Source organism: Suncus etruscus, chromosome 1 (genome assembly GCF_024139225.1).
Source record: "Suncus etruscus isolate mSunEtr1 chromosome 1, mSunEtr1.pri.cur, whole genome shotgun sequence".
NCBI classification, from domain to species: Eukaryota; Metazoa; Chordata; class Mammalia; order Eulipotyphla; family Soricidae; genus Suncus; species Suncus etruscus.
Window position 1 is genome coordinate 6,691,138 of NC_064848.1, and position 26,648 is coordinate 6,717,785.

The 26,648-nt window shown below is 38.5% G+C and overlaps 1 protein-coding gene across 1 annotated transcript in view; it reads left to right on the top strand.

Moving 5' to 3' along the window:
- The window catches only part of DENND4A (DENN domain containing 4A), a 153,057-nt gene that overhangs the window by 40,348 nt on the left and 86,061 nt on the right, over positions 1–26,648 (top strand). The window contains exons 4-8 of the mRNA XM_049782828.1: positions 8,701–9,033; positions 12,790–13,039; positions 17,607–17,676; positions 20,486–20,655; positions 22,265–22,506. Of these exons, the coding sequence (XP_049638785.1) occupies positions 8,723–9,033; positions 12,790–13,039; positions 17,607–17,676; positions 20,486–20,655; positions 22,265–22,506 (1,043 nt within the window). The 5' untranslated portion in view covers positions 8,701–8,722. The remainder of the gene's footprint in view (positions 1–8,700; positions 9,034–12,789; positions 13,040–17,606; positions 17,677–20,485; positions 20,656–22,264; positions 22,507–26,648) is intronic.

The window sequence follows — 26,648 nt, forward strand, 5'->3', positions numbered from 1 at the left end:
ATGTCATGGAGTGTTTTACCTCTGTGTTACTCAGTATATCTTATGGTTTTGGTCTGATATCCAGGTCTTTAATCCATTTGGATTTGACCTTTGTGCATGGTGTTAGGTGGATGTCTGAGTTTGCTCTTTTGCATGTGGCTGACCAGTTGCTCCAACACCTGTTGAAGAGGCTTTCCTTGCTCCATTTTGGATTTCTTTTTCTTTTTTACCTTCCCGCTGCCTGATCCATTTTAGATTTCTTGCCCCTTTATAGAAGATTAATAGATTTTATATCTGGGGCACATTTTCTGAATACTCAAGTCTATTCTTCTGATCATCTTTATTCCAGTACCATGCTGTTTTAATGACAATAGCTTTGTAATACAATTTAAAGTTTGGGAAAGTGATGCCTCCCATACTCCTTTTTCCAAAGTTTGCTCTAGCTATTCGTGGGTATCAGTTGTTCCAAATGAATTTCAGGAGTGTTTGATCCATTTCTTTGAAGAATGTCATGGGTATCTTTAGAGGGACTGCATTAAAGCTATACAATGCTTTGGGAAATATTGCCATTTTAATGATGTTAATCCTGCCAATCCATGAGCAGGGTATATGTCTCCATTTTCTTGTGTTCTCTTTTATTTCTTGAAGCAAGATTTATCGTTTTCTTTGTATAGGTTCTTTATGTCTTTAAGTTGACTCCAAGGTATTTGAGTTTGTGTGACATTAATGTGAATGGGTTTGTTTGTTTTTTGTTTGTTTATTTGTTTTTGGGTCACACCAGGCAGCGCTCATGTGTTACTCCTGGCTCTATGCTCAGAAATTGTTCCTGGCAGGAATTTGAACTACCGTCCTTCTGCATGCAAGGCAAACGCCTTGCCTCCATGCTATCTCTCTGGCCCCCGGGTTATTTTTTTTTAACATCCATTTTTTCTCTATTATTATTGGTGTATAAGAATGCATTGATTTTTGCATATTAATTTTGTAGCCTGCCACTTTGCTATATGAATGTATTGTTTCTAGAAGCTTTTTGGTAGAGTCTTTAGGGTTTTCTAAATATATTTTCAAGTCAACTGCAAAGAGTGAGAGCTTGACTTCTTCTTTCCTATCTGGATGCTCTTGATAACCTTTTCTTGCCTAATCCCCATGGCAAGAACTTCCAGCACTATGTTGAATAGGAGTGGTGAGAGAGGGCAGCCTTGCCTTGTACCAGATTTTAGAGGAAAGGATTTTAATTTATCACCATTGAGAATAATATTTGTTGTTGGCTTGTGTTAGGTGTCCTTGACTCTATTAAGAAAAGTTCCTTCCATTCTCATCTTGATGAAAGTTTTGCTTTTTATGTTTTTTTGGTTTGTTTTTGTTTTTGGGTCACACCCATCAACGCTCAGGGGTTACTCCTGGCTCTATGCTCAGAAATCGCTCCTGGCAGGCTCGGGGACCATAGGGGATGCTGGGATTTGAATCACCAACCTTCTGCATGCAAGGCAAACACATTATCTCCATGTTATCTCTCCAGCCCCTTGATGAGAGTTTTTTTTTTTTTTTTTTTTGGTTTTTGGGCCACACCCGACGGTGCTCAGGGGTTACTCCTGGCTGTCTGCTCAGAAATAGCTCCTGGCAGGCACGGGGGACCATATGGGACACCGGGATTCGAACCAACCACCTTTGGTCCTGGATCGGCTGCTTGCAAGGCAAACGCCACTGTGCTATCTCTTCGGGCCTTGATGAGAGTTTTTAACGTGTTGGACCTTATCAAATGCTTTCTCTGCATCTGTTGCATATGCATATGTTTTTTGTTGCTGTTGATATAGTGTATTATGTTGATTGATATATGTATTCCTGGAATGAATCCTACTTGGTTATGGTGTATGACCTTCTTGATGAGGCATTGGATTCTATTTGCCAGAATTTTGTTGAGGATCTTTGCATCTGTGTTCATCAGGGATATTGGTCTGTAGTTTTCTTTTCTTTCTTTCTTTCTTTCTTTCTTTCTTTCTTTCTTTCTTTCTTTCTCTTTCTTTCTTTCTTTCTTTCTTTCTTTCTTTCTTTCTTTCTTTCTTTTCTTTTCTTTCTTTCTTTCTTTCTTTCTTTCTTTCTTTCTTTCTTCTTCTTCTTTCTTTCTTTTCTTTTCTTTCTTTCTTTCTTTCTTTCTTTCTTTTCTTTCTTTCTTTCTTTCTTTCTTTCTTTCTTTCTTTCTTTTCTTTCTTTCTTTCTTTCTTTCTTTCTTTCTTTCTTTCTTTCTTCTTTCTTTCTTTTTTTCTTTCTTTCTTTCTTTCTTTCTTTCTTTCTTTCTTTCTTTCTTTCTTCTTCTTCTTTCTTTCTTTCTTTCTTTCTTTCTTTCTTTCTTTCTTTCTTTCTTTTCTTTACTTTTCTTTTCTTTCTTTTTCTTTCTTCTTTTCTTTTCTTTCTTTCTTTCTTTCTTTCTTTCTTTCTTTCTTTCTTTCTTTCTTTCTTTCTTCTTCTTTCTTTCTTTCTTTCTTCTTTCTTTCTTTCTTTCTTTCTTTCTTTCTTTCTTTCTTTCTTGTTTTTCTTTCTTTCTTTCTTTCTTTCTTTCTTTCTTTCTTTCTTTCTTTCTTTCTTTCTTTCTTTCTTTCTTTCTTTCTTTCTTGGGGTGGGGGGTCACACCCGGCAGTGCTCAGGGGTTCCTCCTGGGTCTACACTCAGAAATCACTACTGGCAGGCTCAGGGGACCACATGGGATGCCGGGATTCGAACCACCGACCTTCTGCATGCACGGCAAACACCTTATCTCCATGCTATCTCTCCAGCCCCTGGTCTGTAGTTTTCTTTTCTTGCAACATCTCTGTCTGGTTTTGGTATCAGGGTGATGTTAGCTTCATAAAAACGATTTGGGAGTGTACCTAATTTTTCAATTTCACATAAAAACCTGAAAAGGATTGGAAATAGTTCCTATAGAAAGGTTTGAAAGAATTCGTTAGTGATTCCATCTGGGCCTGGGCTTTTGTTTTTGGAAAGACCTTTGATTACCATTTTAATTTCCTCAGTAGTGATGGGTCTATTTAGATATGCTAAGTCATCCTGGTTTAATCGTGAAAGATGTAGGAGTCCAAGAATTTATCCATTTCTTCCAGGTTCTTATGTTTTGGGCATAGTTTCGCAATGTAGTCTCTGATTACCATTTGACTCTTTGCAGTATCTGTAGTGATCTCACCCTTTTTATTTCTAATCCAGTTTATTAAGTTTCTCTCTCTGTCTCTTTGTGAGTTGTCCTAGTGGTTTATCAATCTTGTTTATTTTTTCAAAGAACCAACTTTTACTTTCATTGATCTTTCAGCTTGTTTTTTCATTTCCATTTCATTGATTTCTGCTCTAAGCTTTATTATTTCCTTCTGCCTATTTTTGGCTCATTTTGTTGATCATTTTCTAATTTTAAAAGCTGTGTCATTAAACTATTTATATAGGCCCCTTCTTCCTTTCTGATGTGTGCTTGCAAAGCTATAAATTTTCCTCTCAGTACCACTTTTTCTGTGTCCCATAAATTCTGATAGTTTGTGTCTTCATTGTCATTTGTTTCCAGAAATGTTATGATTTCCACTTTGATTTAATCTCTGACCCACTGGTTGTTCAGCAGTATGTTGTTTAATTTCCAGGTGTTAAAGTTTTTCTTCTGTGACCCTTTGTAGTTCACTTCTAATTTTAGTGCATTGTTATCTGAGAAGGAAGTCTGCACAATTTCTATCCTCTTGATTTTATGGAGATACATTTTATAGGCCAGTGCTTATTTGCTTTTTGAGGGAATTTGGTTTGTTTTGCCTTGGGGCCTCCCAGGTGGTACTTAGACCTCCTGGGAGCCACTCCTGGTGAAATTTGGCCATTTTGACCAATACTTTCTTTTTTTTTTTGTTTTTTGAGTCAAACCCAGCAGCACTCAGGGGTTCCTCCTGACTCTACGCTCAGAAATCGCTCCTGGCAGGCTTGTGGGGGACCATATGGGATGCCGGGATTCGAACCACCGTCCATCTGCATGCAAGACAAACACCCTACCTTCATGTTATCTCTCCGGCCGCTTGGACCAATACTTTATTGTTCAGATCCCAGTATTGTGGTGCTTCTTGGAACCTGTGGTGCTGGGGAGCACCTAGACCACACTGGGAGTGCTCAGTAGCCTCTGGAACCATACCCCACATTTTTTTCAGGTGACCGTGTGAGGCTGGGGACTGGGGAGTGAGTCTGGGTCATGTGTTCCAATCCCTGTACCTTCTCTCACACCTCCATCTATGTACTAAATTTCTGATGACCATGAGAGGGATTTTCAAAATAATTTATTCAAATATGTGTTCTCTTAGCATTGTTGCTCATTTCCTTTTTTCTTTCATTCTCATTTCCTTTTTCAATAGAAAACCACTGTGTATATTGGTGATCAGTGTATGTAGTATACATCTATGTAGTATGTAGTATACAGCATGCTTAGCATTATGACTTTTTTTCTTTTTGGTTCTGCAGCCACACTCAGCATTTCAGGGCTACTTCATTCAGACTTGATGCTTTGGTGGCAGAGGTAGAGGGGATTGATCCTGGCAGTGTTCAGGGGAATATGCAGTATTGGGAATTGAAACTGGGCTCCTGCCTGTATTGTATGTATGCACTGGGCCTGTTGAACTATCCCTCTAGTCCTGTAGTATGCTTTACTTTGAATAATGTCAAGTTAGAATCTATGAACAAAGTGAATATTTAAATCTCTTCATTATGATGAAAAGCAAATGTTCTACACAAAGATAATTTTCTTTTTTTTTTTTTTTGTTTTGTTTTTGTTTTTGGGCCACACCCAGTGACGCTCAGGGGTTACTCCTGGCTATGCGCTCAGAAGTCGCTCCTGGCTTGGGGGACCATATGGGATGCCGGGGGATCGAACCGCGGTCCTTCCAAGGCTAGCGCAGGTAAGGCAGGCACCTTACCTCCAGCGCCACCGCCCGGCTCCAAGATAATTTTCTTAAGATGTGACAGGTCAGAGGTCAGAGCGGTGGTGCTAGAGTTAAGGCGTCTGCCTTGCAAGCGCTAGCCTATGACGGACCACAGTTTGATCTGGTGTCCCATATGGTCCCCCAAGCCAGCAGCAATTTCTGAGCACATAGCAGGAGTAACCCCTGAGCATCACTGGGTGTGGCCCCAAAACAAACAAACAAACAAACATAAACATGTGACAGGCCAGGGGCCAAAGCAATAGCACAACGTTAGGGTGTTTGTTTCGCATGTGGTTGACCAGGGACGGACCTGGGTTGGATTCCCAGCACCCCATATGTTCTCACTAATCTGCCAGAAGAGATATCTGAGAATAGAGCCAGAAGTAACTTCTCAGCGCTGCCGGTGTGACCCAAAAACAAAACAAACAAAAAAAAGATGTGATAGGCCAAAGACATAGTATAGGAAATAAAGCACCTGCCTTACTTATGGCTGAGTCCAGATCAATCTCTTGCACCACATACTGTCAACTGAGCACCTCTGGGAGTAGTTTTTGGGTGCAGAGCCAGTTTTCCTTGAGCAAGAATGGATGTGGGCCTTCCAAGAAAGGCCTCAGTCTTATTGGTAGCTTATGATTTAACATTCTTGCACACATGAACCACATAAGCATTTTTAGAGGCAGGTTTTATCATTTTGACACAGTAATTCTATATTCAGTAAATTTATCCATAAGAAATGATGAGGTGTTGGGACTGAGTTATAATACAGTGGGTAGGGCACTGGCCTTGCTTGCATCTGGCTGACCTGGACTCAATCCCATCACCCCATATGGTCTCCATATACTGCCAGGGGTGATTCTTGAGTGCAGAGCCAGGAGTAACTCCTGAGCATTGCCTAGTATGGCTTAAAAATGCCCGTGGCATTTTTTGAGACATAGATTAAATGCTGTTTAAATTTATGTGGAATAATAAAACTTTGAGAATCACTAAAGCAGTTCTAGGAAAAGAGAAATATGGGAGGCTTCTTCTTCCCCAACTTTAAATTACACTGTAAAACTAAACAAGACTAGAATAAACCAGACGTTTGGATCCAGTGGAATAGAGTTGGAAACCCAGACTCAGTCCTCGTATATAAGGGTAGCTGATATGTAGAGGACTAAAGAGAACAAAGTGGCGCAAAGAACAGCAAAATGGTATAGAACATAACTGGTCAGTTGCATGTGGACAAAGGAACTCACACTCTAAGTTCACTCTCACATTTCTCAAACTCTGTACAAACATTTATTTAAAACAGATTAATGACCAAACAGATCTGAGTCCACAAAGTATATTGAGGAAATATAGCAGAACTTTTCATGCACTAAATCTAGTAGCATCCTTAATAATTCAATGCCACTGGCCAGGCAAATGCAAGCAAAGATAAGGAAAATGGACTAGTCAAATTCAACTTCTATACTCAAAAGAAATGATGGCTAGAATGAAAAGACATCCACAACCTGGATAAAATGTATTCCTACCACTCATCTGATATAGGGTTAATACACAGTCTATATAAAGTACTTATAAATAAATAGGAAAACCAAAATATGATAAAAAATAGTGGTAAAGGCATTCACTTAAGTCATGCAGATGCCCAATAGATATATAAAAGCATGCTCCACATTACTTATTACAAGGGACTTGCCAATTAAAATAGCGAGATATCTCGCACCACTGAAACTGTCATACATTAAACAAACCAATAAAACTATTGTTCTCATGGTTGCAAGGAAAAAGAGGTCCTGATCCACTGTTGGTGGGATTGTTCATATGTATGCAAGGAGAAAGGGACCCTCATCCACTGTTGGTGGAAATGTTCGATCTCTTTAAAACACTATACTAGATTTCATCTGATCCAGCAATTCCACTTTTTGTTGTCTTCCCTTAAATGCCAAAAACAGTATTTCAGGAGCCAGAGTGATAGCATAGCAGCAGTGTGTTTGCCTTGCACACGGCTGATCCAGGACAGACCTTGGTTTGATCCCCAGCATCCCATATGGTCCCCCAACCCAAGAGTGATTTCTGAGCTCATAGCCAGGAGTAATCCCTGAGCGTCACCGGGGTGTGACCCAAAAAGAAAAAAAAAATTTAAAAAAAGAATATGATTTGTAAGTGTCTTCCTCATTTGGTGAGTTTTCATTTCATTGTCATCTTCATTTATTTATTTATCTGGATCATTTTCATTGGTGCTCAGAGATCACTCCTGACTGATCCAGGGAACCATAGGGGGTGTCCATGTTGAACTAAGATGGATCTGAAGAGTATAATGCTGAGTAAAGTCAGCAAGAGATAGACATATACCACATATAAGAGAGAATAATCTCACATACGGTATATAAAGAAACATAATAGGAAAAAAACAAATAACCAAAGCAACTTTTTATAGGAAGTATGTGGTGGAGAGAGGCGAAGATGGAGAAATGACACTGGGACAATGGTGGAGGGAAGCTACATTTAAGTGGAGGTTATGGTGTTGGGAAGTTTTATGCCTGAAACCCTGCATTTATTGAATTGTAAATCACTGTGTGTGTGTGTGTGTGTGTGTTGTGTATGCATGTGTCAGAGGACTGGATGAGGCTTGAAAACCAAACAACAACAACAACAACAAAAAAAAATTAGTAAGATCTGCAAACTCTTCCCCACCCAGTATCAGCTTACTACCAGTGTCAGCTTACTTGTTGCATTCTAGCCTTTGCTTTTGTCATTATTCCCAAGGCTCTGAAATTTTTCTTTACATTTTTACAAATCTATGCATTTAGAAAATTCTCTCCACCTTCCCCCTCCATGTAGATAATCTCAGCCTACGTATTGCCAAAAACAAAAATTCAAGCAAATTCAAGTAAATATAATTACTTTTATAATTAGAAACTAGCACATTCCTTTTTATTTATTTATTTGGGGGGGTTTGGGCCACACCCGGTGACGCTCAGGGGCTACTCCTGGCTATGCGCTCAAAAATCTCTCCTGGCTTGGGGGACCATATGGGACGCCAGGGATCGAACTAGATCTGTCCTGGATCAGCCACATGCAAGGCAAACACCCTACCACTGTGCCGTTGCTCCAGCCCCCATATTTTGGGGGGGGGGTTTGGGTCACACCCTGCAGCGCTCAGGGGTTACTCCTGGCTCTATGCTCAGAAATTGCTCCTGGCAGGCTCAGGGGACCATATGGGACGCCAGGATTTGAACCATCGACCTTCTGCATGCAAGGCGAATGCCTTACCTCCATGCTATTTCTCTGGCTCCCATATTCCTATTTTTTAAAAAGACATTTGAGGTTTTTTTTTGTTTTTGTTTTTGTTTTGTTTTTTTGCTGTGGGGAAGTGCTCTCGAGGTGTGCGCAGGAGTCCCAAGAGCACCTCCCTCTAAGTCTCAGCCAGCTGATGCAGCTTTACTGTGAGTGCCCTGTGGTGCCAGGGATTACTTGTGCCATACAAGTGGTTCTGGGTGGAGGGAGCTCCAGGGCCACAGTCAGAAGTGCTTGGGGACCTCCTGGGCTGTACTTGGTGACATTTAGGGGACCACATGGTGCAGGGTATGGAATCAGGGTTGGCTGCACCACATTGCAAGTGCCTTAGCAAGACTTAAACTATTACTCCATCCCCTCAAAAGACATACCTTGTTCATCTGAACATTAAAGTACAATAGTGCATTATGGGGCAGGCAGTATTCATTTTATAGGTGGTTGGTTCTTACTTGTTCACAAACCCCTTATATCTACTTGCCATGTTATCCGAGAACTCTGACCCTGCCTATTCTCTTAGATGAACCCTTCTGTAATGAAAGATGATTGAAGACAAAGGACCTCGAGTTGCAGACTACTTTGTTGTGGCAGGATTGACCGATGTCTCAAAGCCACTGGAAGAGGAAATTCACTTCAATGATGCCTGTCACAAAGTAGCTAAGCCAAAGGAACCTATCACCGATGTTTCAGTTATTATTAAATCTCTTGGGGAGGAAGTACCACGAGATTATATTTGTATTGATGTTACCCCCAGTGGACTATCAGCTGACCTCAATAATGGAAGTCTTGTGGGACCACAGATTTACCTTTGCTATAAAAGAGGAAGAGATAAACCTCCACTTACGGATCTAGGGTAAGTTGAAGCTTGTTTGGTTTGGTTATTTTTTTTAGAATATTTGTTATATATCTAAGTAATATATTCTGAAGATTTTGAAATAAATTATTTAATTTGTTCATTGATAAAAATAATAATATGGCTGTTTAAGAAAAAGGAGACATTGGGGCCAGAGAGATAGCATGGAGGTAAGGTGTTTGCCTTGTATGCTGAAAGTCGGTGGTTCGAATACAAGCAACCCATATGGTCCCCTGAGCCTGCCAGGAGCGATTTCTGAGTGTAGAGCCAGGAGTAACCCCTGAGCGCTGCCATGTGTGACCCAAAAACCAAAAAAAGAAAAAGGAGACATATTGAATATCCTCAAATCCCTGAAGTTCCTGCCTAGAATATGCAGAAGCCAAGGTCACATGGCCTCCTGACTACTTCCTGGTAAATCCTCAACTCAGCCTCAATGTGACATGTTTGTTTTGGGACCAAACCAATGATACTTTCTGGTTTGGTATAGCCCCTTAAGCACACATTTATAACCAGAAACTATTCTTTTCCTGCATTGACATTCTTTGTGTCTTTTTTTTTTTTTTTTTTGATTTTTTGGGCCACATCCGTTTGATGCTCAGGGGTTACTCCTGGCTAAACGCTCAGAAATTGCCCCTGGCTTGGGGGACCATATGGGACACAGGGGGGGGGGTGGTGGATCGAACCGTGGTCCTTTCTTGGCTAGCGCTTGCAAGGCAGACACCTTACCTCTAGCGCCACCTCACTGGCCCTTCTTTGTGTCTTTTATGTCCCTTTGCCTACACATTCCTAACTCTTTTATCTTTTCTCAAGTCTGTCTATTAAAAGGAGAAAGAATACATTTATAGAAAAAAAAATGTGTGGGGCTGGAGAGATAGCATGGAGGGAAGGCGTTTGCCTTTCATACAGAAGGTCATCAATTTGAATCCCAGTGTCCCATATGGTCCCCGTGCCTGCCAGGAGCAATTTCTGAGCATGGAGCCAGGAGTAACCCCTGAGCACTGCCAGGTGTGACCCAAAAAAGACCACACACACACACACACACACACACACACACACACACACACACACACACACACACACACACACACACACACACAAAGTATATTATACTAGTCATAAAATATTTATTTTTATTTGTTGTTTTTATTTATTTTGGGGCTATACCTGGTGCTCATGGCTCACTCCTGATCGTTCAGGATTTACTTCTGGTGGGCTTTGGAGATTATATGTGGCAGTGGGGACAACCCAGATAGGGGATGTGTAAGTCAAAAGCTTTCCCTGCTATACTGTCTCTCTGTCCCCCTCTCAAATTTTTTTTTCCGGCCACACCCGTTTAATGATCTGTGGTTACTCGTGGCTAAGCGCTCAGAAATTGCCCCTGGCTTGGGGGGACCATATGGGACACCAGGGGATTGAACCAAGGTCCTTCCTTGGCTAGTATTTGCAAGGCAGACAGACACCTTACCTCTAGCGCCACCTCACCAGCACCCAAATGTTTATTTTTAAAGTACAAGAAAAGGATGGTTTTTTGGCATTAGTTATAATGATTGGTGTAGATAGATACTTAAATATATGTGCATACAGAAACTTGAGATGAATTTATTTCAGGTACTCTAATGAGCTTGGAGCTCTTTTTTTGTATAGTTGCTTTATTGAGATATAATTTATACATCATTCATACATTTGAAATTTACAACTCATTGTTTTTATTATATTTATGGTATATCACAACTATCACTATAGTAAATTTTTGAATTTTTTAACAAACCACTTCCTCTCCACTTTCTCTAATTCCCATGTACTCATTTTAGTTCCTCTCTACTTCCTCTTACCCCAATCAACTCTGGGCAATCCCCAGTCTACTTCCTGTCACTATGGGACTTGCCTTTTCTACATATTTTATATAAGTAAAAAGGAACCTTATTTGGAACTGTATCTGTCCTATTTTAACAGTATATTTTCAAGGTTTATCCATACAAGGAGTAAGCCCTGAGCACTGCAGGATATGGCCCCCGAAGCAAACAAAAGCTACCTTTTTTTAAAAATTAATGCCAAGGGCTTAGCATTTTAATTCTAAGTGCATTCTGCAAGGAAATAATGCTTTGTTCAAGTAGAATATTTCTTTGTATCCCCAAGTATATTTAGAAAATAAAGGCTGAATACCCAAGTTGTCCTTTATTAAAAATCCCACACCTATACCACATTGTAGAAGGAAAAATAATGCTGGAAAAACTCACTTAGAGTCAAATGTACATTTGAGGGACAGAGCAATAGTACAGCAATAGTAAGCTTCTTGCCTTGCATGTGGCCAATTTGGGTTTGATTCCTAACATCCCATATGGTCCCCCAAGTCAGCAAGAGTTAACCCTGAGTACAGAGCTAGAGTAAGCCTTGAACACAGCTGGGTGTGCCCTTTAGTCCCTAAAAAAGATAGATTGAGGTGATTTTTTTCTTGCTGTTTGAGGTGGGTTTTTGTTGTTTTGATGACATACCCAGTGGCGCCTAGGTTACTCCTGGCTCTTATTAAGGAAACCATATGCGATGAACTCATGTTGGCTGTGTGTAAGGTAAATACCCTACTGCTGTGCCATTGCTGCAGCCCCTTAAGTTATTTTTCCCTTTAAAAATACTTTTTTAGGGGCCGGAACAATAGCACAGTGGCAGGGTGTTTGCCTTGCAGGCAGTCGACCCAGGACAGATCTGGGTTCTGGCATCTCATATTGTCCCCCAAGCCTGCCAGGAACAATTTCTGAGCGCATAACCAGGAGTAACCCCTGTTTAATTTAAGAAAAAATAAATAAAAATAAAAAACTTTCTTAAAATGTTATTTTTCCCTTTGAAGTTACTGTCTCTTAAAACTGAGGGAATTATTAATGGTAAAATTATGCAAACTGGGGCCCGGAGAGATAGCACAGTGGCGTTTGCCTTGCAAGCAGCCAATCCAGGACCAAAGGTGGTTGGTTCGAATCCCGGTGTCCCATATGGTCCCCTGTGCCTGCCAGGAGCTATTTCTGAGCAGACAGCCAGGAGTAACCCCTGAGCACCACCGGGTGTGGCCCAAAAAACAAAAAACAAAAAAAAATTATGCAAACTGATTCTGACAATGAACCCTTTATACAATTTCAACTTTAAGCTAAGTTGCTCTTTCTAATGAAGATGCCTGGCAAAATGGATTATAAAGAAATCTATTGGGGCTGAAGCGATAGAACAGTGGTAGGAAGTTTGCCTGACATGTAGCCAACACAGTAAGGACCCTGGTTTGATTCCCAGCATCCCATATGGTCCCCCGAGTCTGCCAGGAGCAATTTCTGAGTGCAGGGCCAGGAGTAATCCCTGAGCAATGCCAGGTGTGACCCAAAAAAAACAAAAGAGAGAGAGAGGTAGAAAGAGAGAGAGAGAGAAAGAGAGAGAGAGAGAGGAGGGGGGAGAGAAATCTAATAAATGGAACTAAAAGCATTATATTTGTACATAGTAATTGCTATTCTATGGTTTAGGGCAATATTAAAATTAATCTCAGTTGTCTTTACAGTTTGGAATTTTTTCAAGGCAGTCTTACTACCCATTACACCAAAGTCACTCTTGGAATTTTTTTCATTTTGCGATCCTTTCATTTTATACAGGACTATGCAATTCAAACTTGTAACACAACCTAAATATTTGCACCTCTCTCCCCACTTTAACCTTTAGAGATCAGATACATGACAGTGTTTGAGGGTGCTTTGTATTGGTGCATTAATTTTTTAATTTATATTTTAGGGTCTTGTATGAATGGAAAGAACGATTGAAACAGGGCTGTGAGATCATTCAGACTACTCCCTATGGGCGCCCTGCAAATATTAGTGGCAGTACGTCTTCACAACGAGTCTATATCACTTACCGAAGAGCCTCTGAAAACATGACTCAGAATACGTTGGCTGTCACGGACATTTGCATTATCATCCCCAGTAAAGGAGAAAGTCCACCACACACATTCTGTAAGGTTGACAAGAATCTCAGTAATAATATGGTAAGCGACACTTCTGTGCTAATTCAATTAGCTGCTGATAAAATTAAGGAAAAAAAAGGGGAGAGAAATCGTATACAGGTTGTTAAATATTTTAGGAAATACTTTCATGGTATGTACAAAAGAAGCTGTAGAGAACTTTGTTTTCGTTCGTATTTTATTTCGAAATAGCTTTGGGGGTGGGGACGGACTAGGGAGATAGCTCAGATAGTAGAACCCAGGCCTCCTATTTGATGTCCTGAGTTTGAGCCTTGGTACTACTTGATCCCCTGAGCAATAAGCATTGAACCACTAGACCCAGGCTAAATTATTGACTAATAAGCAAAAATGATAATCGTGAAATGTGTTCTTAGGCTATTCTAGAAATGAACATTTTAAAATAGCATTGAATGACTGAAAATTGTTGCATTAATAGATGTGTCATGATCCATTCATTTCACCTTAACATAAAGCATTTCAATTATGTTTTATTTTAATAATAAGGAAGGATATTTAAGTATGTTTGCAAAATGCCCATAAAATAACTTACATTAATTGAGCTGTTTGTTTGTTTTGGGGGGAATGAGCCACGACAGGCAATGCTCAAGGAATTACTTTAGGTTCTGTACTCAAATTACTCCTGACAGGCTCGGGGAACTAGAAGGGCTGCTGGTGACTGAACCCAGGTTGACCATGTGTCCCAGGTTGGCCATGTGCAAGACAAATGCCCTACCCACTTTGCTATCACTCCAGCCCCCATTTATCAAGCTGTTATATTTATACACTATTCTAAGTTCTTCAGTTAATTCCCCCACAACAGCCACTTGCTATGGATCAGCATGATATAGCGGCAGCAGTGTATCTCTGAAAGACTTAAATTTTTACTCTTGTTAATCAATGTTACAGAAATAAAACAGTTCAGTATCATTGAGAAAGAATAAGGTTAAATGGGGCCGAAGAGATAGCATGGAGATAAGGTGTTTGCCTTGCATGCAGAGGTTGGTGGTTCGAATCCCGGCATCCCACATGGTCCCCTGAGCCTGCCAGGAGTGATTTTTGAGCATAGAGCCAGGAGTAACCCCTGAGCGCTGCCGGGTGTGACCTAAAAACAAAACAAAAACAAAAAAAAAGAGGCTAAATTTATGTTTTGTTTTGGGGCCACACCTAGTTGGTGCTCATAGATTGCTTTTGACTCAGCATTTAGGAATTACTCCTGGTGATTCTTTTTTTTTTTTTTTTTTTTTGGTTTTTTGGGTCACACCCATTTGATGCTCAGGGGTTAGTTCTGGCTAAGGGCTCAGAAATTGCCCCTGGCTTGGGGGACCATATGGGACACGGGGTGGGGGTGGATCGAACCGTGGTCCTTCCTTGGCTAGCGCTTGCAAGGCAGACACCTTGCCTCTAGCGCCACCTCGCTGGCCCCACTCTTGGTGATTCTTAGGGAACCATATAGGATGCCGAAAAATCAAACGGGTCAGTTTCATGCAAGTCAAGCACCTGACCCACAATAAATAAAGCTAGATTATTTATATTGCTAGATACTAAGTGTTATTGTCTTTTAAAAAAGAACTTTATATGGTCCCAAATAGCAAAACATCAAAATTGAGGAAATGTACTAAACATTTTTCAAGCCTTTCCAGCAGATTAATATATTAAATTTTGCTGAGAACATTAAATTATGCTCATTGGCTATTTTTATAGGGATTGTTTGGGTCTCTGTAATATCTCTCCATGCCTTAAATTATTGTTGTGTTGGAAGTTTTACAGATGTTTTGATACTTTGCATCCCAAAACTAGATGTGTTCTAGACATGTAGTTTTATATGTAGGTTTTTTTTTTTAAAGTGGATATAAAAAAAAATCATTTGGGAATAGTAGAAACCAAAGGAATAAAATGAAAAGTATTAACTTAAAGATACAGTAAAAGTTATTGATGCAAAAAATGTTATTGATGCAGAAGAAAAATAACCATATATTCATATATAGAGATATATAAAACTACAAGTGTTTCTGAACTTTTTTCATGTACATAGTTCAGCAAGAGAGAAAGTAGAAGAAAACATGGTTCTAAAAATATTTTCAAGTATTCTGACAAGTACTTCTGAGTTCTGAGTATTCATAACGTGGTTTACCACAGTAGAAACATATGTTCAGATACCTTTTCCCCCACCAGGAATCAGTTCTAGGTCTTATTTTATTTTTTTGTGGTGCATGGAGGAACGCAGGTCTTGGGCCTGTATATGTACTTTCCTAGTTCTTTGGGTATTTTTGGAGCAAGGGCACATCTGGCAGAGCTTAGTGGGACTCTCCCTAAGCCCAAGCAACACTACATTACTGGTTCTCTGAGCATTGCTTGGAAGCCCTCAAAAAAAAGGGGGGGGCAATATTCATGAATTAAAAATGAAGCCATGGGAGCGTGGGGGAAAAAATGAAGCCATAAAAGGACATATTCCACATATCACACTTTAAAATATAAATTTTCAAAGCAGTAATATATTTGACAAATTATCACATTTATGTAATAGAATTTCCTTAAATGCTTGTAAATGAAATGCATCAGTTTTAGGCTAATTACTTCTAGAGGATGGAAAGGAATGTAAGATGGGATTTTAGTTAAAATTTTGATTTTGCTTCTTTACAGATTAAAATTTCTGAAGCAAATGTGGTAAAATAGCATTTCTTTTTTTTTTTTTTTTTTTTTGGTTTTTGGGTCACACCTGGCAGTGCTCAGGGGTTATTCCTGGCTCCAGGCTCAGAAATTGCTCCTGGCAGGCACAGGGGACCATATGGGGCGCCGGGATTCGAACCGATGACCTCCTGCATGAAAGGCAAACGCCTTACCTCCATGCTATCTCTCCGGCCCAAAATAGCATTTCTTAAGTGTAAATAGCAAATAAATAGTCATCTATGTCTCTCCGTATTGAAAAGTAGATTTCTTTTTTGGTTTTCTAATCTCCTTTACTGAGAGAACATTGTCTTATACAACTGTACAGGCTTTAGGATTACAGTTTAATACCTCTTTAAAGTCTGTACCACATTACAGTCAGCTGCACTGAGGGCAGTATTTTTTGGCACAGTTCACTGGATCCTCCTCTTCACTTCCATATACCTCTTCTCCCTTTCTGATAACCATAGATCTGTAAACTGAATTCATGGCTTTAATTTCTCTTAATCTATTCTTTTTCATGTGCCTATCTTCTGATTCCATATGTGAGTCAGATCATTCAATATTTGTCTTTCTCTTTCTGGCTTGTTTTGTTAACATGACCCCCTATAGTTCTATACATGTTATCACAAAAGAGAAGGTATCATCTTTTTCCATTGAGTACATTTGGTTATGCGCTATTATAGATATTTATTGTTTGTTTATGGGCCACACCTGTCTGTGCTCAGGACTTACTCCTGGCTCTACACTCAGGTATTACTTCCAGTGGTACTCAGGCGATCAGATGTGGTAGTGGGGGTCATAGCAGGATCAGGTACCTACAGGGCAAGCACCTTTCCTTCTATTCTGTCTTCCTGGCCCCTGTATTTTATTCACCTGTCATCAGACACTTGGGGTGTTTCCATATCTTGGCTATTGTATATACACTGCATTGAATATAGGTGTGCATGTAATAAAAATATTTCTTAAGTAAATTATTGCTATTTTCTGTCTATTTGTCTTTAGTGTTATGATTCTGTCCTCATATTCTTTGTTAATGCAAACTCTACCATGTATACACAAACACATCCTCTCACGCTGATTCACTGGAATATTTATTAAATATTTCTGTATAATATGTAGTGATATCACAATGAACAAATAAAGACTTAGCATCATGGATCTTATCTTCTTTAGTGGTAAGGGACAAATAATATGCTAACTGGTGGTGAGTGCTGTGAAGGAGAAAACAGTGTAAGACAGGGGGAATAGTAAAAGGAAGCTTTTTGTTCTACTTAATGCAATGAAAGAAGGACTCTGTACTTAATAGAGTGTCGTTTGAATTGAGTCCTAAAAGAGGCAAAGAAATGTGCTCTGTGAATGTATCTGTCATCACCTCTGTCAGTTGGTGACATCTCTTTAGTTGCATCTCTATTTTATCTCTATCCTTATTCATTTTCACGTGGAAATCCAATAGGTGCTTCAAACTAAGTATAGTATGTCTAAACTGAGCTCTTTTTATGCCTTCAAATATGTTTTACCTATAGTTGTTTTTCCTATCTATTTGGCACCTAGCGCAAGAAATTTAAACTCTTTTGTAACTAGTTACTTAAATCTGACGTACTGAATCATTTGATGTAAAATTCAAATTTAATGATCAGAAAAAGAGGAAAAACTTACAAAAGAGACAGGAAGAACCAGAGATTTAGTAAAGAGGCATCCATTAGTGTATTATAGCCCAAAGAAAAGAAATATGTTTCAACAGGAATATCATTATGGTATAAACATTGGAGCTTAGTTGTGTGTTTGTATTTGTTTGGTAGCCACACCTGGTCATCCTCAGGACTAAGTGGCACTAAGGAATAACTTAGTGTTCATTTAGAAGAGATTTAAATTTTTTTAATGACTAACTTTTAAAACAAAATATGCTTTTCTTTTTTTAATTCAGTGGGGATCAGCTGTGTACTTATGTTATAAAAAATCGGTGGCAAAGACTAACACTATATCTTACAAAGCTGGTAAGTATGATTCTTTTCATGAAATAATATATAAATATATTATGATGGGGACAGTTACTGTTGAAACAACAAAACTAAACTGTTCTATGATGTGTGGGTATCAGACTGGGATAGTGTCTCATGTCTTTCAATTCTGCTTTGTCTTTAGTCACACATTTCTAGGATGCTTGGTGGAAGACTAATTTATTTCACTCTTCCCCTTTGTTGTTGTGATGTTTGGTTGCACTGTTCAACAGAGATAACATGTTTATTGTGACACCTGGGTCCCTGTGGCAGCGGGGGTGGTGCCAGGGACTGAACGAGGTAGGAACTTAGCCAGTCCTCCATGGTTCAAAAAAGACCTTTTAGTTGTTGTTGATTTTTTTTTCTCCCCTCCTCAAGTTGTTGTTGATTTTTGGGTCACGTCCGGCAGTGCTCAGGGTCACTCCTGGCTCTGCACTCAGAAATCACCCTTGGCAGGCACAGTGGATCATATGGGATGCTGGGACTCGAACCACCTTCTGCCCTGGATCAAATACATGCAAGGCAAATGCCCCACCGCTGTGCTATCTCTCTGGCTCCAAAAAAATACTTTTTTTTTTTGTTTTTTCAGGCCACACTCATTTGATGCTCAGGGGTTACTCCTGGCTAAGCGCTCAGAAATTGCCCCTGGCTTGGGGGACCATATGGGATGGCCAGGGGATCGAACCATGGTCGAGATCTTTCCTTGGTTAGTGCTTGCAAGGCAGACACCTTACCTCTAGCGCCACCTCACCGGCCCCCCAAAAAATACTTTAAAAAAAACAGATTTTTTATTTTGGAGGAGATTTTTGGACCATACTCACTAGTTCTTAGGGCTTATTCTCTGTACTCAGAGATCACTCTTGGTAGGGGTCAGAGGACTATATGGAGTGGTGAGATCAAATCCAGGTCAGCCACACACAAGGCAAGTGCTCTATCCTTTCCTAAACACAGATACTTTATTTTATTTATTTATTTATTTTGGTTTTGGGGCCACACCCAGTGACATTCAGGGGTTACTCCTGGCTATGCACTCAGAAATCGCTCCTGGCTTGGGGGACCACCATATGGGACGCCAGGGGATCAAAACTCGGTCCGTCTTAGGCTAGTGCGGGCAAGACAGATGCCTTACCGCCTGCGCCACTGCTCCAGCCCCAAGATAGATATTTTTTTTAAAAAATAGTTTTGTTTGTTTTTGTGGGGCCTCACCTGACTATTCAGGGAACCATGAAGTGTCAGAGATAGATCCCCAATATGCACAATATATGCTCCAGTCCATTGGTTTTTCTCTCCAGCGCCTAAAAGACCCTGAGGCCCTTTGGGCTTGGGAGGTGGCTTAAACTTCATTTTCAAATAACTCAATAGTACATGTCAGTTCTCTTCATGTATTTTAATAAGAGAAAATATGGGGAATTTTTTCTTATTAAGTTAATGTCTTGAATATTTTAATAAACTTAGTCAAATCCATAGTTTATATGTAATTACATTTTATAATAACCTGAAATATTTTGGACTTTTGGGTGATTTTATAATACATAATCGAAATTTCTATTTGCCAGGAAGTGCAGAATAACAAATTTCTAATTCAATTTAAGAGAGTCAGTTAGCCTTAAAGATATATCTTTTTTTAAAATTATCTTTATTTAAACACCATGATTACAAATATGATTACATTCATGAAAAGAACACCCCCCTTCACCAGTGCAACATTCCCACCACCAATTTCCCAGATCTAAGATATATCTTAGTATTCTATACTACCTTTTGCTTTTTAATTTGTTGGTTGTTTGGATCTTTGCCCACACCTGGCAGTGCTCAGGGGTTATTCCTGGTTTTGCACTCAGGAATTACTCCTGTTGCTCCTCAGAGTACCATTTAGAGTGCTGGGGATTGTACTTGTGTTGGCTGCATGCAAGGCAAATGCCCTACCTGCTGTACTATCTCTCTGGCCCTTAACTTTTTTCCCTCTTTTTTAATGGGATAACTCTTGACTCTGCACTCAGAGATTATTCCTGGTAGGGCATGGAGAACTTTATAGGGTACCAGGGATCCAACTTGGGTCATCGGGCTGCAAGGCAAGTGCTTTACCCACTATGTTGTCTCTTGGGTGAAACTATGTTTTAAGGAATATATACTATCCTGTCTTTATCTTCTATCTTTGATTTTCTGGGCTCCGTAATCTATCACTATTTCTGTCCTTAAGCGTTTTTAGTAGAAGATGCCTGGACCACTTTCTAGTCTAGTTATAGGCCATTTGAAACTTAGTCTCATATAATTTGGGACTTCTCAGAAGTTCTGCTTGAGTTGATAATATTGAAAATATTGCAAATATGTGACTCAGCAAATATATTATTTTTGGTATTCATGCTGGAAGTTGCATAATGTATGTTGTCCTGTGGGAGAGCCATTTTAATAGTTGTAAAAGTTAAAATAAAATCCTGATGATTTATTAAAAGCTGATAAACTGAATAAGTCTTTAAATTGAAAATTTCCCAAAATAATATATTAATATGCTTGAAGGTAGCATGACCCGCAAACTCAATTATTAGAAGTGTATTTGTTCATTTTTCTTTAGAATAACTTTTCTTGTTTGCCTTAGTCTTGGTGCATGATATGTGAAAAATATTAAATATTAATAATTATGTTTGAAGATTAAAATTTTATAAAGCCTTGAAACATCCAGTATTTGATCACTATGTCATTAGTATTTTGACCTTCCAAATGTGCTCAATAATAAAGTTTATTCATTTAACTGATAAGCATCTAATTTTTAGAGTAAATGACCTGCTATTTATTGTTGTTTTTATAGATTTAATTTGTAGATATCCTCAAGAAGATTATGAGTCCTTCTCACTACCAGAATCTGTTCCCCTATTTTGTTTACCAATGGGTGCAACAATTGAATGTTGGCCATCAAATAGCAAATACCCTCTCCCTGTATTTTCTACTTTTGTGTTAACTGGAGCCTCAGCTGAAAAGGTACTGTGTACTTTAACAAATGATATCTGCAAATTGCTTTAACATTTTCAGCCTTTACTTTTTATTATAATGAAAGGGGCACTGGAAAAAAATTGAATCTATGTTATATAACTTTCTCACTTGGTTATAATATTTCTATCTGCAGATAGGCTAGGAGAGTGTGTCTGTTCTGTTTCATACAACCAAATGCTTTTTTGTGAATGTGGTGAAAAAAATTTCAAGTCATCAAATAATGATTCTTCATTTTCTGTAATATAGAAACTCAAAAAGTAGTAAGACATAATTAAAGTCGAAAGCATAGACTGTAATGGAAGAGAGCTTGGAAATATCCAAGTCTGATATCTTCATTTTACTGGTTGGAAAATTGAGGTCCAGGGAAACTGTGCATGAACCAAAATGGAATTTATATTTTTCCTCCTTAAAAATATTTTTCAATGATTGTTTACGTCATTGGGTTACAATAGTGTTCAAATTTATGACATTGATGTGCAAGGTTACCACATACTACACTACACAGTGCCCATGACCTTTGTCCCTGACCCTATGTCACCTCTGGTCCAACCTTCCTTCTCTTCTAACCTTCCCCTCCATTCCTTGGCCATCAGCAGCTATAGGTTGGGTGCATAATTGTTCCTTCCTTAGTACAAGCTATGTGCTCTTCCTAAATTATTTCTCATCAACACAGTTGTTTTCCCCCCAGATCATCTCAGTTTATTATCAGTTGATATTGTCCATGTCTTTGACTCGTATCTCTGTATACCATAGATTTATATTTTCCTTTCAAAAATCCCAATGTCTACTAAAGCATTATTTTAATCATTATTTTGGTAATGCTTTTATAATAGGGGCCATCCCATGGGGCTTGGGAGCCTCCAGAGCTCACCTAGTGATGCTTAGCAAGGTACTAGGGAATGTTGGGACTGAATTTGGGTCCTTACCCAAAATATATTTGCTCCACCTTTTTATTTTTTTTAAGTTTTGGGCCACACTCAGCAATGTTTAGAGTTATTCCTGACCCTGCACTCAGAAATCAATCCTGTTGAACTTGGGGGGACCATATGGGATGCTGGGGCTTGAACCTGTGTGTAAGGAAAGCAAGCTCCTTGCCCCCAGACTATTGCTCTGGTCCCTTAAATGCAATTTAGTTAGTTCACTTTTGATTAAAAAATAAGATATGGAGTTTCACTGTGTAACTTCTGATACATACTAGAAGAAAGCAAGAGTGACTGCCTCAGGAAAGTAGCTCCAAGGGCCAGAGCATTTGGTACCACTTGGACCCACAAGCACCACTGGGTATAACCCTGGAGGCCTCCAACATGGTCAGCCTTGACAGCATTACCCAGTGTTAAACCACCCAGTCTAGTTAGTTGAGTATCACCAAGAGGGGTCCTCAGATAATTGTTTGGAGACTCAAAAAGTAAAAAATATTTAAAATGAGGACAGGAAGCAAAATTTATTTCTTCAGAGCCATTTTTCTGGTCCCTGACTCTTGTAGAGTTAGTCTTGTAGACTTATAATAGCTCCTAATAACTTTCCCATTCAATATTTAATGAATTATACATTTTAGATATGTATGGTATATTTCTTAAATATCTTACTTGTTTTCTAGGTCTATGGTGCTGCTATTCAGTTTTATGAACCATACTCTGAAGAGAATCTCACAGAAAAACAGAAACTTCTTTTGGGTTTAACTTCATCAGCAGATGGGAAGTCTGACAGTTCCAAAACAATTCACACTAATAAATGCATCTGTCTTCTTTCTCACTGGCCTTTTTTTGATGCATTCAGAAAATTTCTGACTTTTCTGTACCGTTATTCCATCTCTGGACCTCATGTGCTTCCAATTGAGAAGTAAGTTAGAAGTCTTCATTTCAGCATTTAGCCCATCTTTCTATGTGTGGTATATTTACACCGATAATTGAGTAAATTTGTATGAAGCCTAGATGCTGTGGGAGTTATGTAAAAGAAAAGTTTGGCTCTTTTAAGAGGCTGTTTCAAACTTTCAAAAAGTTTGGCTATTTCCTATAGTATTTCAAAACTACCATTTTTCCATTATATTTGTACAGTCATTTTATTTTATACTGTTATCTCTAACAAAATTAAATGTTTCATTGGTGATGCTTTTGTGAAGTTTAGATTCTAGTTACAGTTTTTTTTTTTAACTAATGTTGTCATTCTTGTTTTGCATATAACTTGGGTTTACTATTAACTAAAATATTTCTTACTATTTTAGGTATTATAAATTTCAAGTTAATACTTGGCAAAAAGTCTTTATACATTTTTAGGGATTAACTTTATAAATTGACTAGTTTGTGTATTAAAATCAAATACAAATGAGATCTGAATACCTCCATTGTATGCTGATCATTGTTTATTTTATGCATGCTATCACTTAAGCTCTTTTGTGTTCTTAGGCAGAATTCTGTGACTCCAAAGACTGTTGGAAAATAGTAGAACTATCTAGAACTATTCAGTACACAATGCTATTGTTCTCTAATTTTTTTCTTAAACTTTTCTACCCCACTTGAGTATTTTTTTTATATTGGGGGAAATATGTTTTATAATAAAGACACTATTTAAAATCAATAAACCCATTATATGTTTACACATTTTAATTAAACAAAAGAGATTTGTGGAGGGTAACATTTTAGATTCTTATGAATCTCTTGTATTTGGCTTAATTGAATACAAGTCAGGTTGTAAAATATGCTTCTGCATTCACTTTGGGAGACCTTTATGGGATGCTGGGGGATCAAACCGCGGTCCATCCTAGGCTAGCATGGGCAAAGTAGATGCCTTACTGCTTGTGCCACTGCTCTGGCCCCTGTTACAGCATTTTCTGTTTTTAAATCATATTTTAAAAAGTGGCCTCATAGGCTTAAGTGGAAAAAAGACAAGACTTGATTACATTTTCAGGAATTGTGAATTTTTATTTTTGGCATGGCACCAAAACTTGGAAAGTAGATTCTCTGGTAGGTTATTTGAAGTGTGGTATTTCAGACTTTAGTGGTGAATTTAGTCCTCGGTTATGCTGAAATCTATTACTTCAACTTACTCTTCCAGTTGAACTTGAACATATGCATAATTTTGCATCATTGTGTATTGTCTACTGTTTATTTATAAAATAGAAGCTTACTTGAGTTAATGTAGATGCATCTTGTCGATATAAAAATAAATTTATTGGCATCAGCACTTGTCTCATCAGAAAGATTTCTGAGTGCTGAGAATATCTAGCTCATGATACAAAATTTTAATTTTCAGTCGAAAACCTGAATTTACTTATTGACATGTACTGTGCCTTATCTTTCTTAAAACAGTAGGCTCATTTCATTCTATTTCCTTTAGAAAAATTTACTCAGTACTCATTGTCATTTTATTTTTAAATGGCTTTCAGTGGAGGAAAAACCCCAACAACTAATTCACACACAACTCAGTTGCATCGTCCACTATCAGATATCTGTAGACAGCAGAAGTGTTTTATGTTTACTTCCCCTTGTAGCACACAGAGATTATTTAAAGAAGTGCATTGCAGGATTAAAGTTTAGTCAAGGTAATATTGTTTTATTAGAGTCATTTCTAAAAGAAATGACCTTCTTGTACTATAAGAGTGCAGAATATTAAAAGAATATAGTGATCACTAGTATAAGTTTGGTGCTACTGCCTTGGTTCAAAGTAAGATGGTGGCACATTTATCTACAATGCTTTCACACTATCAGAGTAAATACCAACACAAGTCAGAAGCAAATAATGTCTCATCATCATCATTACTATAAAAATAATTTTAGCCTTGAATTTTACCTGAAAGTGTTTGATGTTTAGATGTTTGTGATTTTTTTTTTTCTGTCCTAACTGAGTTAGTCAATTCAATTATATGTGTGTTAACTTCCCTTTTTGGTTGACTTTTTCTTCCTTTTTTTTTTTTTTTTTGGTGTCCGGAATTGAACCTAGCACCTCACACATTTGAGTCATACTCTCCACCACTAAGCCACATCCCTGGCCTATATGTATTTTAGTTTGTGTGGATTGTGAGCACACCTTAATGGTGAAACTCGTAGCTTTAAGCCATTTTTACATTTCCTGTCTTCCCAACATTGTCTCAAGCTTAGCAAATGCGATAAAAACAATACAATAAAAATTTGTAAAGTTAATGATTTTTTGATATTCTCTATCTGGTTGAAATTTTCTAATTCTCAATCACAATGATGTCTAAGGACTGTTTAAAAGAAAAGTAAAAGAAATAAAAATTCTAATTTCTGAAAATGCATTTTTTACTATTACCACCTCTTCTTTTCTTTTTCTTTTTTTTTTTTTTTTTTTGGTCCATAATGTTCAAAACAAGCCTCATTAATCTAGTTTCTTATACACATTCTTTGGTGGGGGGAATAAATACTCTTAAAATCAGTAATAAAATTATCTATTTAATTTCTTTATTTTGGGGACCCCTTAAGTGGTGGTCAGGGGAGGCCTGATAATGCTTAAATAAGCAGCTGGTAGTCTGATGTTAGGGTTGTGTAATACAGAGGACTAACAGGGTCACTCTAGAGGTGGTAAGGGCCCTCCAGAGCTATACTCAGGAGATCATATAGTATTGGGTATGAAACCTGGGTTAGGTATATGCTAGGCTCTGTCCTGTGTCTTTGTCAGTAATATTTATATTATTATAAGTTATTATTATTATAATTTCTAATCTCTTAATAGCAAGTATATTCATCTTTTAGAAAAGTTAAACCATTTTGGAGGCTGGAGAGATAGTATAGCAGGAGTACATGCTCAACCAAATTTTATTCTTGAAATCCCTATCTTGCTCCCCAAGCTCCCTAGGAAAAATTCTTTTTTTTTTTTTAATTTTTCGGGGGGGTCACACTCGATGGCGCTCAGGGGTTACTCCTGTCTCTGCGCTCAGATCATTCCTGGCAGGCACTAGGGACCATATGGGATGCCTGGATTTGAACCACTATGTCCTGGATTGGCTGTGTGCAAGGCAAATGCCCTACCATGTGCAATCTCTCCAGTTCAGGAGTAATTCTTTTTTTTTTTCTTTTGCTTTTTGGGCCACACCCAGTGATGCTCAGGGGTTACTCCTGACTATGCACTCAGAAATCGCTCCTGGCTTGGGGACCATATGGGACACCAGGGAATCGAAGGTTAGCACGTGCAATGTAAATGCCTTAACCACTTATGCCACTTCTGCAGCTCCTCCCAGGAGTAATTCTTTTTTTTTCTTTTTTCTTTTTTTGGGTGACACCCGGCAGCACTCAGGGGTTATTCCTGGCTCCACACTCAGAAATCGCCCCCGGCAGGCTCAGGGGACCATATGGGTGGGATGCTGGGACTCGAACCACCGTCCTTCTCCATGCCTTAGAGCTGTGCTATTTCTCCGGCACCAAGAGTAATTCTTGATCATAGAGCCAGGAATAAACCGTGATAACTTCTGGATGTAGCCTAAAAACCAAAAAATAATAATGATGGTTAAACCATTACGTTTTTCCAAATAAATAATTTTTCATTTTTTCTGAACCATGATAGTTGATTAAAAAGCATATATTTTAAACTCAAGAGTTACCTTCTTTAGTAGTATCTGTGTTTATGGTGTGTTTTAGAGGAAGGTTGAAAAGGTATAAATAATACTTTTGAAAAGATGGGGCCGGCGAGGTGGCGCTAGAGGTAAGGTATCTGCCTTGCAAGCGCTAGCGAAAGAAAGGACCACGGTTCAATCCCCCGGCGTCCCATATGGTCCCCCCAAGCCAGGGGCAATTTCTGAGCACGTAGCCAGGAGTAACCCCTGAGCATCAAATGGGTGTGGCCCGAAAAACCAAAAAAAAATAAAAACGTTATAAATAATTTAAAGACACTGATACCTTAAACATTGTATGTGAGCAACAATTAATATGAAGTTAATGAATTTAGTCAGAAACAGTTATAATTGGATTAGTGGTTTATGATGGTAGTTTGTTCACTTATTTTTCTATCAACAGAGACTCCAAAATCATAGG